Genomic DNA, 13,268 nt, shown 5'->3' on the forward strand with positions numbered 1-13,268 from the left:
TATACAGCCGAATTACATTATTAAACGATCTTCTATGAACAGCGGTATGACTGTCGCCACATAGAACACTTTGTGCTGCAGGAAAGGGTAAACATCACTGGACCACAGCTTAGAATCAGTTTTTTGTTTCCTGAGGAGGGTACCAATCACTCACAGACATTTTTATTCTATGCCTTCCCGATGTCCTCGTCAATCTCTCTTAAAGTTATCTGCTTTCTATGCACCGTTTTATGTGACACTATACCACTATGTCTATATAAGCCGTTTTGTGTTGGGAGTTGTTGTTGACATTAGTGTCCATTAACGAACGATTACTGCACTGCGTGAATTTTATGTGGAGAGTCAAAATCAAAATTCAACCCGATACATTCATTTGTCTGCCTGTCACCAGCTATAGTTATGCAGGGATTCGGATGTGAATACGTTAGCCTTGGGCGAAGGGCCCGTCTGTCATATTTTGGTGGGATCCGTATACAGGAATGTTGTAAACAATTCCATCACCAGTAACTATTTATTGGGCAGGAATACATCTTTTTCTTTACCTTGTAGAGTAGTAGGGGAACTCTGTGGCACGGTAGTTAGTGCAGTTCAATGACCCAGTAAAAACTCTCGTTAAATAAATGAATAAAGAAATTGCATTGCCCACTTCGTTCGAACTAATCATGTGGTTTGTACATATTTACTGTGACAGAAGTTTAAGGCTCTCTGAGTAAGTACCATAGCAGAGTTATTGTACCACAGTTATTTATCATGCTTATTGTACTGTAATTGTTATAATTAGTATCGATCAGTTTTGCTGTTTTTCTCATTTGGTGACCTGAATAATGATTTTGATACTTTGCTTCATGTCCACTTCTCTCTGAATTAACAAAAAGAACGTAAGCATTTTGATAAGTTGTTCTGTATTGATATAAAACCTCACCATGCCTTATGCTCTGTTCGTATGTTCTGGCGGTTGTCACTTGGAAGGCAATACCTGATTGGAATATGGAGACCAGCGCATCACAGAGTGCGAAAGTATCTGTATCTGCTTACCAAACGGAACGCTGAACTGTGAAGAGCTGTGCCCGGGGAGAATCAGTGTGAACCCGGGGGGACCATCCTAACTGCTCCGGGGTCCCCGCTGGCGAGGAGTATCACGAATGCTGTACTAACCTTGTCTGTACTGACGGTGAGTCCTTCCTAGCCAGGCTCCTCTTGACTGTTCATGTACATCTTCAAAAGCCTTTCGTGGCCACAACAGTGTATAAAATACGGCCAGTGTGGCGTTGACACCGTCACTCATTGATCAGAAATGTTACCACATTATGCACTCAAAAATGGATTGAGTGCTACGCACGTGTTAATCTAATTTTATACTGTATGTTATCATGCGATCTTCTTTCTGCAGGTTCTTGTGTTTCCGATAATGGCACACGTTACATCAACAACACAAGGTATATCACACGCTGTTCTACGTGCGAGTGTTTAAATGGACTAATTACCTGCAGTGATCTGTACGAGTGCGAGGATACTAACCAGCTAATTAGCTGTCAACGCCGAGTTGAGGGAGAGTCCGACAGTTGTTGCCCTGAACATGAATGCTGTAAGTCTCAACTACTGTACACCAGATATTTTGTTAACATTTGGGCAACAGCGTCCACTGTAAACGAACTAGCCCCAGGTCATTGCATATCTTCTGGTCCGGTACACATATCGCAGTCACCATTGATGTATTACATAAGCTGAAAACGGTATGTTATGCACAGCTTGGGATAGAATTGCCACGGCATCGCATATTTTCCTTTCCCCATTTGTGTGATGCTTTGGCTGTGAATAATATAAACGAACTTTGTATTTGTGTGGGACGCGTGGAGGCTTTGACACCGAAATATCAAAAACACTTGATTTAATTCGAGTGCTTATGCTCTCTGCCTAAGACAGTGTATTAAATACGGCCAATGTGGCGTTGACCAGTCATTCATTGATCAGAATGACTGGTCCAACATCATGCACTCAAGAATGAATTCTATATATATATATATATATATATATATATATATATATATATACTGCCCTCTGTCGACAAGACACCTGTGAAATTTACCACATATGAAATATAGATATGAAAACCAGATTGGGAAGACATGTGTTCATCGACACTTCACGCTGCGCAAGCGGACGCACAGGCGTTGTCGATGTCCCTAACGTTCCACCAACTGCGAGAGCCCAAAATCTTATAAAGTCTAGACTAAAAAAACAATATGCAAAATGAAAATTGACATGATGCTTAGATATGTGTTAATTATTCCAAATGCACAATTTATGGCAAAACTCGAATAAAGCATATCTTATACGTTCCTAGAACTAGGCTGCAACTTGCCTTTCCTGTCTTCGTGAGTTTAACACTTCACTCTGTGTTTTGATCCCAACAGTATCGGAGTGTGTGGAGGGCAACGTTACGTACGAACATGGTGACACAGTCATGCGGGGTTGTAACGAACGGTGCTCCTGTCAGAATGGTTGGATCAGCTGTGAGAAGATCTGCCCCGAGGTCGACCTATCACCTCCGACCACTGCCTAAACCCTATCATGGCCTTTCCTCCTGGGGAAAGATGTGCCGTCGTACACTGCGCCGGGTCAAATACTGGTTAGTACATGGTTATGCAAATTTGGCAGCGTATCGTTCTCTAATGACAATATTGGATTTGTTTATTTATTTATCTATTTATTCATTTGCTTGATGTTTTACTCGGCTATTTTTCGCTTTTACAACGGCGGCCGCCAGCACTATGGTTGGAGGAAACCAATATTGCATTGCTATTACTATGAATTGGTGTTCTCAGTATTTTGGAAATGAGTCTCTTGACTGTACCGGTAGCGATCAGTGGGCATCCTTTGGTGGTTTTCTATACTTAGCTCTCAGATTTCCCAACCTCATTTTAATGGGACACAGTTACATTCAGTGTTATTTTTCAGAGATAGATTATTGCTTTGTATTCAACGCATAAGCACAGTTTGTCAGTTCCCATGTTTTTAGCAGAACACAAATTCAATACAGATGGCCAAAGCACGGAGTAAAGTAAATTTGTTATGCACTCTGTTAGAGTGAAATGTATAGCAGAGAAGGTACACGTGTACTAACAGGCCAGGCATACAACCGAACAGTTTAATGGATGCTACGTATATCATATCAGCCATCATGTAATGATTTCAACCAACGTCGTTGTTAACACAAACGCCTTCATAAACTCGTAAATTCTGCCCGGTTTCCGCTCACCATAAAGCTGGTTGCCATCAAATAAGTGAAATATTCTTGAGTATGGCATGAACCACCAAATGAAATAAATAAATAAATTAATTAAATGCCAAAAATTCTATCAATTAAGTCATTGTGAGGAGTAGTCGTATAGTCTAACAGAGAGGAGAGAAATCCTAAGTGTAGATGTCCCTATACGGTACACAAACTCTCTGAGCGTATGTAAATGAACCTCCAATTTCTCTGTTTCTGTTGTTTACAGTGAGCTGCGTCATAGATGGTGTGTCTCAGGTCGTACAGGAGCCCCGGGTAACAGAGCGCTGCCATCGCTGTACCTGCCTGGACCAGTACTCGTATCGGTGTGACCGTGGCTGTTACACAGACATAGCGGGAATCCAGCCCAGTAGTGCCTGTCCCAGTCCACAGCTAGTGCATATTGAAGGGGAATGCTGTCCACAAATCTGGTGCAACCCTGCCAGTAATTTTACAGGTATTCAATGCTACTCATTTTGCAAATCCCTTTAATGGTTGAAACATGGCATTTCTGCATGTTATTCATTTCCATTTTCGTCAACTATCTCACTGTCTTCATGCTCTGGTTTTACTTTGTGTACTGTTGTATTTTATATTGTTACGTTTCTACTTTTACAAAGTTTCCTTTCACTTTTTTGAATACATGCCATGCCTTAATTCCTTGGACCAAGTGACCTTTTAACTGAACAACCATTGGAACTAGTTTTTTTTCATTATCGAATAAATATGAGAAACCCACTGTACAAAGTTCTCGCAAAGTTGCGTTAATTTTAAGCCTATATACTCTGGTAATTTAACTACGTCTTTATCATCATCTGTCATGAACGGTACCGCCGTCATAGATTGTGACTGTTAGGTAAAATGTGTCCCAGTTTCCTCGGTAAACACAATTTACATGCATGATTATATTTATTTACTTATTTATTTGATTGGTGTTTTACGCCGTACTCAAGAATATTTCCCTTATACGACGGCGGCCATCATGACGCTGTTTTACTAAAACGTTATAATGAATTTATCTTTTTTCAAAATTAGAATCAACACCTAACACTGTCAAGCTGTTGAAAGTTTCCTGGGCGACAGCACAGAACCTTAACCTTGAGTTTAGCAGTCCAGTCACTGGCGACCTGAACGGTAGTCTTCTCGGATATCACATCTTCTACTGGGAGAGTGATGCCGTTCCACCCACCAGCATAGATGAATGGGCTCACAGATTCCTGCCTCTAAACCAAACTCAGGAACAATCTTCTTCGAACTCTAGTAATGAAGCGTTTGAAGAGAGTTTTGCCTCAGGCAGCACTGTGCGGACAGCACTGAATGGTCTGAATCCAGGGCAAACTTATCTCGTCCGTATTCAGATTGGATTGCTCCAGGACAACAGTCACGGGCTATCTAGTCTTAACTCCCCAAAAGAATCAGATGCTCCATTGTCTGTGATAGCTGTAGCCCCTCCCATTAGTAAGTATTTTACATTTTACTGACGAAATCAATTTGCTGGAACCCAATCAGTCGTCACTATTGTTGGCTCTTTTGGTAAGGCCTGTCGTTTACTCCTAGCTAATTGAAACGTGCCACACAATGCATATCGCGATGGCGCTGGCTAATTAATGAAATGGCCCGAGCAAATGGCAGCAATTTTATAAAAGTTGTAATATAGATTTGATGCTTAGAGTTATTTCCCCTTGTTATGATTGGCGACAACACTGCCAATATCATGAGCCATAATTCGGCACATTTGTATGTTATACTCCGGAGCATAATACTATAATATTTTTATTAGTGGGAGATATTTCTTTTTACAAACTATTATGTTTCTAAAGAAGCTATGAACAACACGTAAAATATTGCGAGAATATTCCTTTTGTTTTTAGAAAGAAAAATACACAAGAGTCAAGCTTACGTTGAAAAAAAACTCCATTTATGTTATTTATTTTATAATTTTTCTTCAGAGTGACGTACGCAAACTTACATATACACGATGAAAATAACATATGTCCGAGAATAAGACATTATTTTGGACAAAATTAATGGATTTATTCTTGTGCTGTTAACAATGAATTCAGATCTGTAAGACTCCAATTATTTCCAGCGGGTTACAAATGCTGGGTAAAAGATCGGTATATAAGTCATGGGAAGCAGTACCAGGATGGATGTGACGTCGTTTGTACCTGTAGTTTTGGGGAGCTATCATGCGAACCTGTCTGCCCTGTAGACCCGCCCACCTGTCCACGCCCTGTCGAAAGATCGACAGCCGGAGAGTGCTGCGGACGAACGAAATGTTACGGGAAACGTGAGTAGTGAAGTTGATCTGGTAGCTTCAGAAATAAAATTGTCAAATAAATTTTCCGCTGTAACGTGAAAAAACTTATTGGGTTTAATTATACATATAAAGCAGAAATATCAAACAGAAATAAAACAAACAAACCCTTAAACCATACTTATAGTCCGGTCTAAGTCAGTTGACTGTTTTTCACCTGTGAACTAGACTCTACGTCCCCGCAAAAGCCTGTATGAACAATACACTACACAGCTTTGGCCCAAATCAGATTAGGTGGAATGGTTCCTCATAAAACTAACAGTTTAAAAAATCTTAGAGCTAGTTGTCATACATCGCATTGTTCATCACACTAGGACATACCACCAGTTATATGTGGCCATTTTCCAGCTATCACAATATCATCGATTCTCTAGTTTTACTCTCTATGCTCTACGTGTTTAATTATACTGTTCAGTGCGCCTATGTATCCTTTTTCTCCAGCGGGATGTTGCCCTTACGGGAACACCACCCTTGAGGATGGCGACACAGTCCGGGAGAGTTGTGAACGCTACTGTCGTTGTGATAACGGTACCGTCAGCTGCTGGCAAGCTTGCTCTCATCTCAAACCTCCAAGGCCGGAATGTACCAAAGTCTACCATAAGGACCGCTGCTGCCCCACCTGGCGATGTCCTTCAGGTATAAATTGAAGACGGAATGTTCACTCTGGTTAACGATGAATACCATTAAGATGTAACTGGGAGAGATAAACTCTTGTTTATTGACTGTGACTATGGTTATTTTGCACCCCCCCCCCCATTATTGGGTATATAGCGATTACTTTTTCCTTGGGTCCGTTATCTTGGAAAATGTCTAGAGGAGAACTAGAAAACTCGCAGGTTACGTTTAAAATGTGAGTCTCCATACCAAGTACAAAACTAGACTGATCCATGTATAAGTTATGCATAATTAATGAATGTAATCCGTGGTTCTCATTGGTTCTCGGATTTTCTGTGCAATAATTGCTTATACAAACAAAAACACCGACAATCCCCTCTCCTGAAGGTCACACATTGTTTGATGATGAACATTATGAAAATGTCTATTATGAGTAACATTTTAATTCGAGAGAAGAACAAATATTCCCAATTCTCTGCGAGAATTGAGCTTAAATTTTGGTTCCATAAACCTGTTTCTGAGATCTTCTTACTGTATTCTTACAGAAAAGCATCCCCCGTTTGGTATCGAAGCCAGGGTTACGCTGAAGGTGACAGGTGTTTGTGATGGTCAAAATAAACAGTTTCTGCAAGAGATGTCGCGCAGTATTACGGATTTGTTCCGGAGTGAAGATTTATGTGCAGCGAAATCAGAAAATAACAGTTTGGTCACTTGTTCGGATTCACAGTTTACGACTATTTGCCCTGAGGATCAACATGGAGGTGCTTCGTCTGGCACCATTTTGATTATTGTCACTGTAAAAGTTTTTAACGAGTAAGTTAAGCGTCTTTTTGGCGGCTAGTTACAGCAAATTTACGTTTCAACAGTTGATTAGATTAAGAGTACAGCAAACTTCTTACTCATTATGATAACTGGGCTGTTTCGAATTCTTTTTATCCTTAGAGGTAAAAATACAAAGACAGTTCCACTGTATTACGTGACATGTCAGAAAAGGAAAGCAATTATATTTGATTACGTTTACTACAAAATGGGTGTCTGATAAGAGTCACAAAGAATTCTTTAGAGTAGACGAACATTGGTGAAAAGTTAGGACCTGAAAAGTTTTGAACTAAAAAAGTTCCTGAAAGAAGGGATATCATTAGAGCACCCGGAACAGGAGACAGGTGATCGTTAGATCAATGTCAACAAAACTTGTCTAACATTCTTGACAAGTCACATTATATAGTAGGACTTTTTAACTTTCAGTGACAAAAAGGGCTGCACCTCAACATTCCCCTCTTACACAAATTACTACTGTTTTAACAAAAGATGATAAAGAATTAATCTATAACATGAACTTGCTACTAAAACTGGTCATCTGCAAAACTGTGGGACTTTTCTTTCAGCAGAACTGCGTAATTTTTTTGGAGACGCAACATTTCCACGTTGTCTTTGGAAACGTGACACTGTATCGTTACCTACCAAAAGCATTTCTGAGGTAAAAACCGTCTCTAACTGTTTAAGTAGGAAGAAGAATAGTGTGGGACGTTACTGCCACGTGGCTTTATTTTACACGTTATTTCTGACTATTTTGTGGCTGACAAAAGTTATTTTACTGGAGGCTTCTTCTGTGTCAAACGTAAATCAGAATCATTTCTGTTTTGACATGTGTCGGTCTGATTCGAACCTTGCTTTTGCAATGTTTCAGAGCTCTGGATCCAGATTTTACAGGTGGCCCTCAGTTACGAGAAACTGTAGACCGTATTCGTAATCTGACGTCGTCTGGAATTGAGGTTACAATTGGAGACGTCACTTACCCCGTCATGACGATGATTTACGTCAGCGACAGCACTGTCATATGTAGACCAGGGTACCTCAAACATGATCACGGTTGCAGTAAGTATTGTAACTGAAGTTTCTCACTTTTACGACAGTGGTCAGCTTTATGGACAGAGAATATGTCGGTAGTTGTATTCCACCCTTCGACATCATTATGGCTGACCATTGGTATACGAATATACCAATAAATATACCAAATATTAAGACGTCTTAAACCAGTGGTCAGCCAGTATCCTGAGGGTCATTTTGTCATTTCAGTCATACGGTCTGACAGATATGGGCCACGTGACACTGTCTTTTTGAATAAATAACGACGAAAATTAACCTCTTTCGAGAAAAATGACATCTTTTCTCTTGAAATAACTTAAGTTATCAGCCAGTCAGATTTACTCGCTGGTACAAATTGGAATGATAACTAAGCACGATGTCGCTGTCGCTGTCGCTGTCGCTGTGACGATACAGCGAATAAACATGTGGGCTGGAGAGCTTGTGTCCTAAATGTGGTCGGATATTTCAGGCCGTAATTCTACCTTAAGAATTAGTCTGAAGAAACGGTTTGATACTTCGGCTGCTCAGATAGGGGCTATCTGCGGCGAAAGTAAGGCTACAGACGCATGAATGAAAGAGCTTTTCATGCCGTGTTACCTCCATGAGATTAAACATGTAAGTACAATTACTGTCAATGTTAATGAATACCTTCTCATCGTGATTTTCGCTTATCTTTCCCAGTGGCAGGGCATGTCATCAGCTCAAATCGGTCCGTGTCCTACCACGTAGCGATGAACGTCTTGAATGTAACGGAGTCCACGGCTAGTCTTCGCTGGACAGGTCTGCCTCATGATCACCTCCAGTACCTGGATGCCTTGAGGTTGGAGTATCGGGACATTGTCGCCAATGGTACTTGGTTGACCACGGAGAAACTGCACGTCTCTAGAACGGGATACGTCCTACGGGCTCTCGCTCCTACTAGGTTTTATCTAGTCAGATTACTCTTACTGACTTCAAGTCCAGGGCTGGGGCGCTATACAGCCGCATCATCCGTCTTCAAAACGCTCTACATAAAAGGTATCTAATGAGAAACATTATTTAATACAAAACAGACATACCGACAGCAAACCGTAGATTACACCTTTCGCTAATTGCAATTTGTGACACGATATTGCTTCTTAAATTCCTAATATAAGAAAGCAGCAATCAGTGTTCAACCGTATTGGGATAAAAGGATGAAACCTACATCTGCTTAGGCGGTAATTTTTATATGACTGCTGGGAAAAAGACAATCCACCTCAAAATGCGATGCCTTATCCTTTTATAAAACTGGTTCCATTGAGTTCTAGTATTTCCTTTCCAATGACAAACGAACTGATCATAAATGCAGTTGACATGCATGCCAAGCGAAAGTACTGGCTTGGGTTAGCTACATATTTAGAATAAGCGAAAATCCTTAACCATGTTCTTTGATTTTTTTTGATTTTTTTTTTCTTTGATTTTTTTTATTGAAAATATATTTTGCCCTCAGCCATTTCCCGGCCAGAGATAACCGGAATGGATGTGTCGTCTTCCGCCGTAACTGTCCGTTGGAGTGAATTACCAGATGAGCACAGGCGCTACGCAGAAGAATATTTCATAGCTTTCAGCAATATTTCCAAAGGAGGGCAAGCTTTTCCATATAATAGAACCCCTTCACTGGCTCCCACCGTCACAGAGTACACGCTCCAGGCGTTAGCACCAGACACTATATACAAAGTCAAAGTAGCATTAGTTTTATCCAATGGGACAACAGTATTCTCTCTGTCAGCGGATGTAAGAACGAAAGAAGCTGAAGGTAAGGAATTTATGGGTACACAATTAAGGAATTTTCCAGTATATTTCTCCAGTTAGCCTGAATCCTGTTCAGCGTACAAAGTATATCAGCTGTAAATTCATAACTTAATTCAGCATGTAAGCCTAACAACTGTGCTTGTCAACAAGGGAATTTACAACTGAGCATGTTTTGTTAGAAGTTTTCCAATAAGTGTGAATGACATAATTAAATGTTAATTTGGCGATTGTGTTGCTCACTCATTCTTTACATCGGCATTGCCCAATTTAATATATTACGACACGTTTGCATTTTAGTTTCAGGATTTATTTCCCATCGCGCAGTGATAATTGGCGTGAGTTCCGTGGCCTTCTTGGCAGTGGCAGCTCTCATCACCCTCTTAGTCTGTATCTTTAAAATGCGTCGATCATCTTCAAGATTGAGTGTCTCCAGCAGTGAAAATAATTTTGAAAACAAAATGTTCGATGTAAGTAGGAAATAAGAATGATGTTTTTGAAAATGAAGCGAAATTGTAGCAAAGTATACATATATTTGATTTTAAATCCAGATGCATTGTTTGTATCATAATGCTGTACATGTATGTTAAAGATAAGATCATTGTCAAAACATTCAGTTCGGGGTCTGAATTTATACACGCTATTTTCAAGAAATGACGGGGGCCTCCGTGGCTCAGTTGGTTAGCGCGCGCAGCGTAATGACCCAGGAGCCTCTCACCAATGCGGTCGCTGTGTGTTCAAGTCCAGCTCATGCTGGCTTCCCTCCAGGCTCTGCCCAGTTTCCTCCCACCATAATGCTGGCCGCCGTCGTATAAGTGAAATATTCTTGAGTACAGCGTAAAACACCAATCAAATAAATCAAGAAATGATAATACATGACTAGTGGCGAACATCAAACTAGCACTGCAGTCACACTTTGGGGCTTGACAGATTGGCAGGAGTGCAGATTTCAACAAAAGCAACGAAACATTAGTGGTTTTATCCATTCACTGCAAGCTCTAAACTTTGGTAAAAGTCGGTTAACCCTGATATGTAACTTACGTTTATGATGTTCAGTACCGATATTATCACATCACACAATTCATTTAACAGCAGAAGTCTACCTACCTCATCAGGTGCGCATCAAATCAACTACATTCAACGCACCGGAGATTTTTGGAAAGAAATCTATATTTTCTATTCACATCAAATTTCCTCTATTTATCAAGAATGGCTCTAATTATTGCCTTTCAGTTAAATGTCGTATACGTGAGCTACTAGTTTTTATAGTGTTTAAAGTCATTCTGACGTTCGAAAAATTTATAAAGCGACCCGTTTTATAGATTACGAGAACCTTATGACCGATTTGAAAGATTACACCTGCACAGACGAGACTGATACTTTGCTAAATGTACTTATTTGAGCTATTCTAAAATTATGGCAAAAATTCTATTATATATATTATATGAGCTGATCGATTTTTTGTTTTTTGTCAAAAATCTCTCTTGACCAGTGGTTAAACCTAAATAATAGCGCTGGGGGTAAAGTACAAGAATAGTATTACTATTTTTCTTTTCTAAACATTTTAACCATCACATGCATCATCCCCTAACTGAACTGACAGTTTTCTGAAAGACAGTATCAGCAAAGCTTAATAACTTTAACTGCGTTTTCTTCGATTTTAAAATTATCACTATCCTGATACTCTGCACTCAGTCTACCTCTTCTACCCAAAATCAAAACGTGGTGTAATATATAAGCTTTTCAACTCAGTGATCACTCTACATTTCCTTTAGTATTAATTGTGATTAAAGAAATATATGTTTTTCCTTTCAGATGGAAACAACTCCAGAAAAGGCTTCATGGGACAAGACCACTAATTAATTAATATTTTGATAGTAATTGTCATCACCCGCCTGTACAGATTTGAAGCTATATGTTAAAGTCATAACTGTGTGTTATGGGGTATACACTAGGCTGTATGGGAATACGACCCTGACATTAAATTACTTTGTATTTTAGAAGTAATGACATGTGTCAAAGGCATAATTTTAACTTGTGTTATTGAATCTTAATTCATAATGAACATAAAGACGTATCATGTTGACTGAGGATGAAATCAGGAAACGTTATATATCCAGATAGCTGCTCATATGATTTGCTCTGAATGAATTCTGCGAAAATGTATTGTTTGTATGCGGTTTCTAATGTTATATTTTACATGATGTGAGTGGTATGGTGTAGCATATACCTGTATATTTTTGTCTTTCATTGTATGTCCATTTTATGAAGCGCTTGTTTAAGCCTTGTCTGTAGGAAAATCAACTTTGTAAGGTTTGCCGCATGTGAATACTGCACCATTATAGCCAGTTCATTCATAAAACATAACAGATATTTTTCTTATCATTTGTAGATAACTGATGGCAACTGATGCCAGTTGTCTAAAAAGTTACTTTAAACATAGTGGCGATAGAAAAAGATTCCAAAAGTCATGAATATCTACACAGCTCCGTTATTTACGGAGAATAATAAGTTTACATTCTACAGGAAATATTCGGTTAAAATTAACCGTTTTCACATGATTATATTTAAACCAAACATTTTTATTTCTTATCCAGTGCATGACAGAATCTCAGAATCGACACAAGAAGATGAATAGTGTATTACATTGCCATACCGGTGTTTTAGAGAACAACACTAATTCAAATGATACTCTCGTTACAGTAATCGTGGTCTCCTATAAAAATGAATTGCACATATCTAAAGTCATCATTCACATCATTATACATTTTTCACCTGTGTTATTAGCTGGTATGTTTAAATTGGTCACAAGTTTGTGATTCAGTGTTATTAATTCACAAGTATGTTTGATGAATTTTGGTGGTAATAGTACTGGTAACTTTGTGTATAGGCCTGTACATGTAGAAAAACACAGATGCACTCCATGCATGATTATGCATCAAAACTTTGGACATTGCCAAATTCATTTCAGCTATGCGCCAATATTAATCAACGAAGTCACTTTTTATCACTATTAATTGGAGTTGTCAAAAATAATAAAAATCTCTCTTTTGTACTAAAACAGTATAGGTTAACGAAGTCGCTTTTTTATCATTATTTAACTGGAACGATCGCAAAGAATAGGAATCCCTCTTTTATACTAAAAGATGTAGTCCAAATAAATATGCATTGCTTTTCAGTATTAGATGTGTTGGCAAAGCCTTTAGAATGTTGTAAGGAGCTGTATGTATAGAGATTGAGGTAACCAAGCTCTACCTACCCCGCGTGAAGTGCTCCTTACAATTGCTTAATTCGTTTATTTGTTACTCAACACCATCCCATACAGTTGATGTTTTATGATTCAAGCTCATAATGTCACCTCAATGTGTAATTAATTAAAGCTTATATAATTTTAAGAGAATAAATGTTATATTTTGATAGAACGTAAAC

At 39.0% G+C, this 13,268-nt stretch overlaps 1 protein-coding gene across 1 annotated transcript; it reads left to right on the forward strand.

The window, feature by feature from the left end:
* The first annotated feature begins 956 nt into the window (after positions 1 to 956).
* On the forward strand, positions 957 to 13,261 carry LOC135468306 (uncharacterized). The gene is made up of 13 exons (XM_064746487.1): positions 957 to 1,171; positions 1,391 to 1,585; positions 2,415 to 2,629; positions 3,501 to 3,728; positions 4,307 to 4,729; positions 5,361 to 5,561; positions 6,030 to 6,224; positions 6,749 to 7,016; positions 7,891 to 8,078; positions 8,751 to 9,086; positions 9,541 to 9,846; positions 10,140 to 10,309; positions 11,655 to 13,261. The coding sequence occupies exons 3-13, from the start codon at positions 2,572 to 2,574 to the stop codon at positions 11,700 to 11,702; spliced, it is 2,421 nt and encodes an 806-aa protein (XP_064602557.1). The 5' UTR covers positions 957 to 1,171; positions 1,391 to 1,585; positions 2,415 to 2,571; the 3' UTR covers positions 11,703 to 13,261.
* Positions 13,262 to 13,268: the final 7 nt, after the last annotated feature.

This window comes from Liolophura sinensis, chromosome 6 (genome assembly GCF_032854445.1).
Source record: "Liolophura sinensis isolate JHLJ2023 chromosome 6, CUHK_Ljap_v2, whole genome shotgun sequence".
Classification (NCBI taxonomy): Eukaryota; Metazoa; Mollusca; class Polyplacophora; order Chitonida; family Chitonidae; genus Liolophura; species Liolophura sinensis.

Coding starts and splice junctions, on each gene's coding strand:
- LOC135468306 (XM_064746487.1), top strand. CDS start 2,572: ATGGCCTTTCCTCCTGGGGAAAGATGTGCCGTCGTACACTGCGCCGGG. Junction 4,730..5,360: donor AGCTGTAGCCCCTCCCATTA/GTAAGTATTTTA, acceptor AATTATTTCCAG/CGGGTTACAAATGCTGGGTA. Junction 5,562..6,029: donor AACGAAATGTTACGGGAAAC/GTGAGTAGTGAA, acceptor CTTTTTCTCCAG/CGGGATGTTGCCCTTACGGG.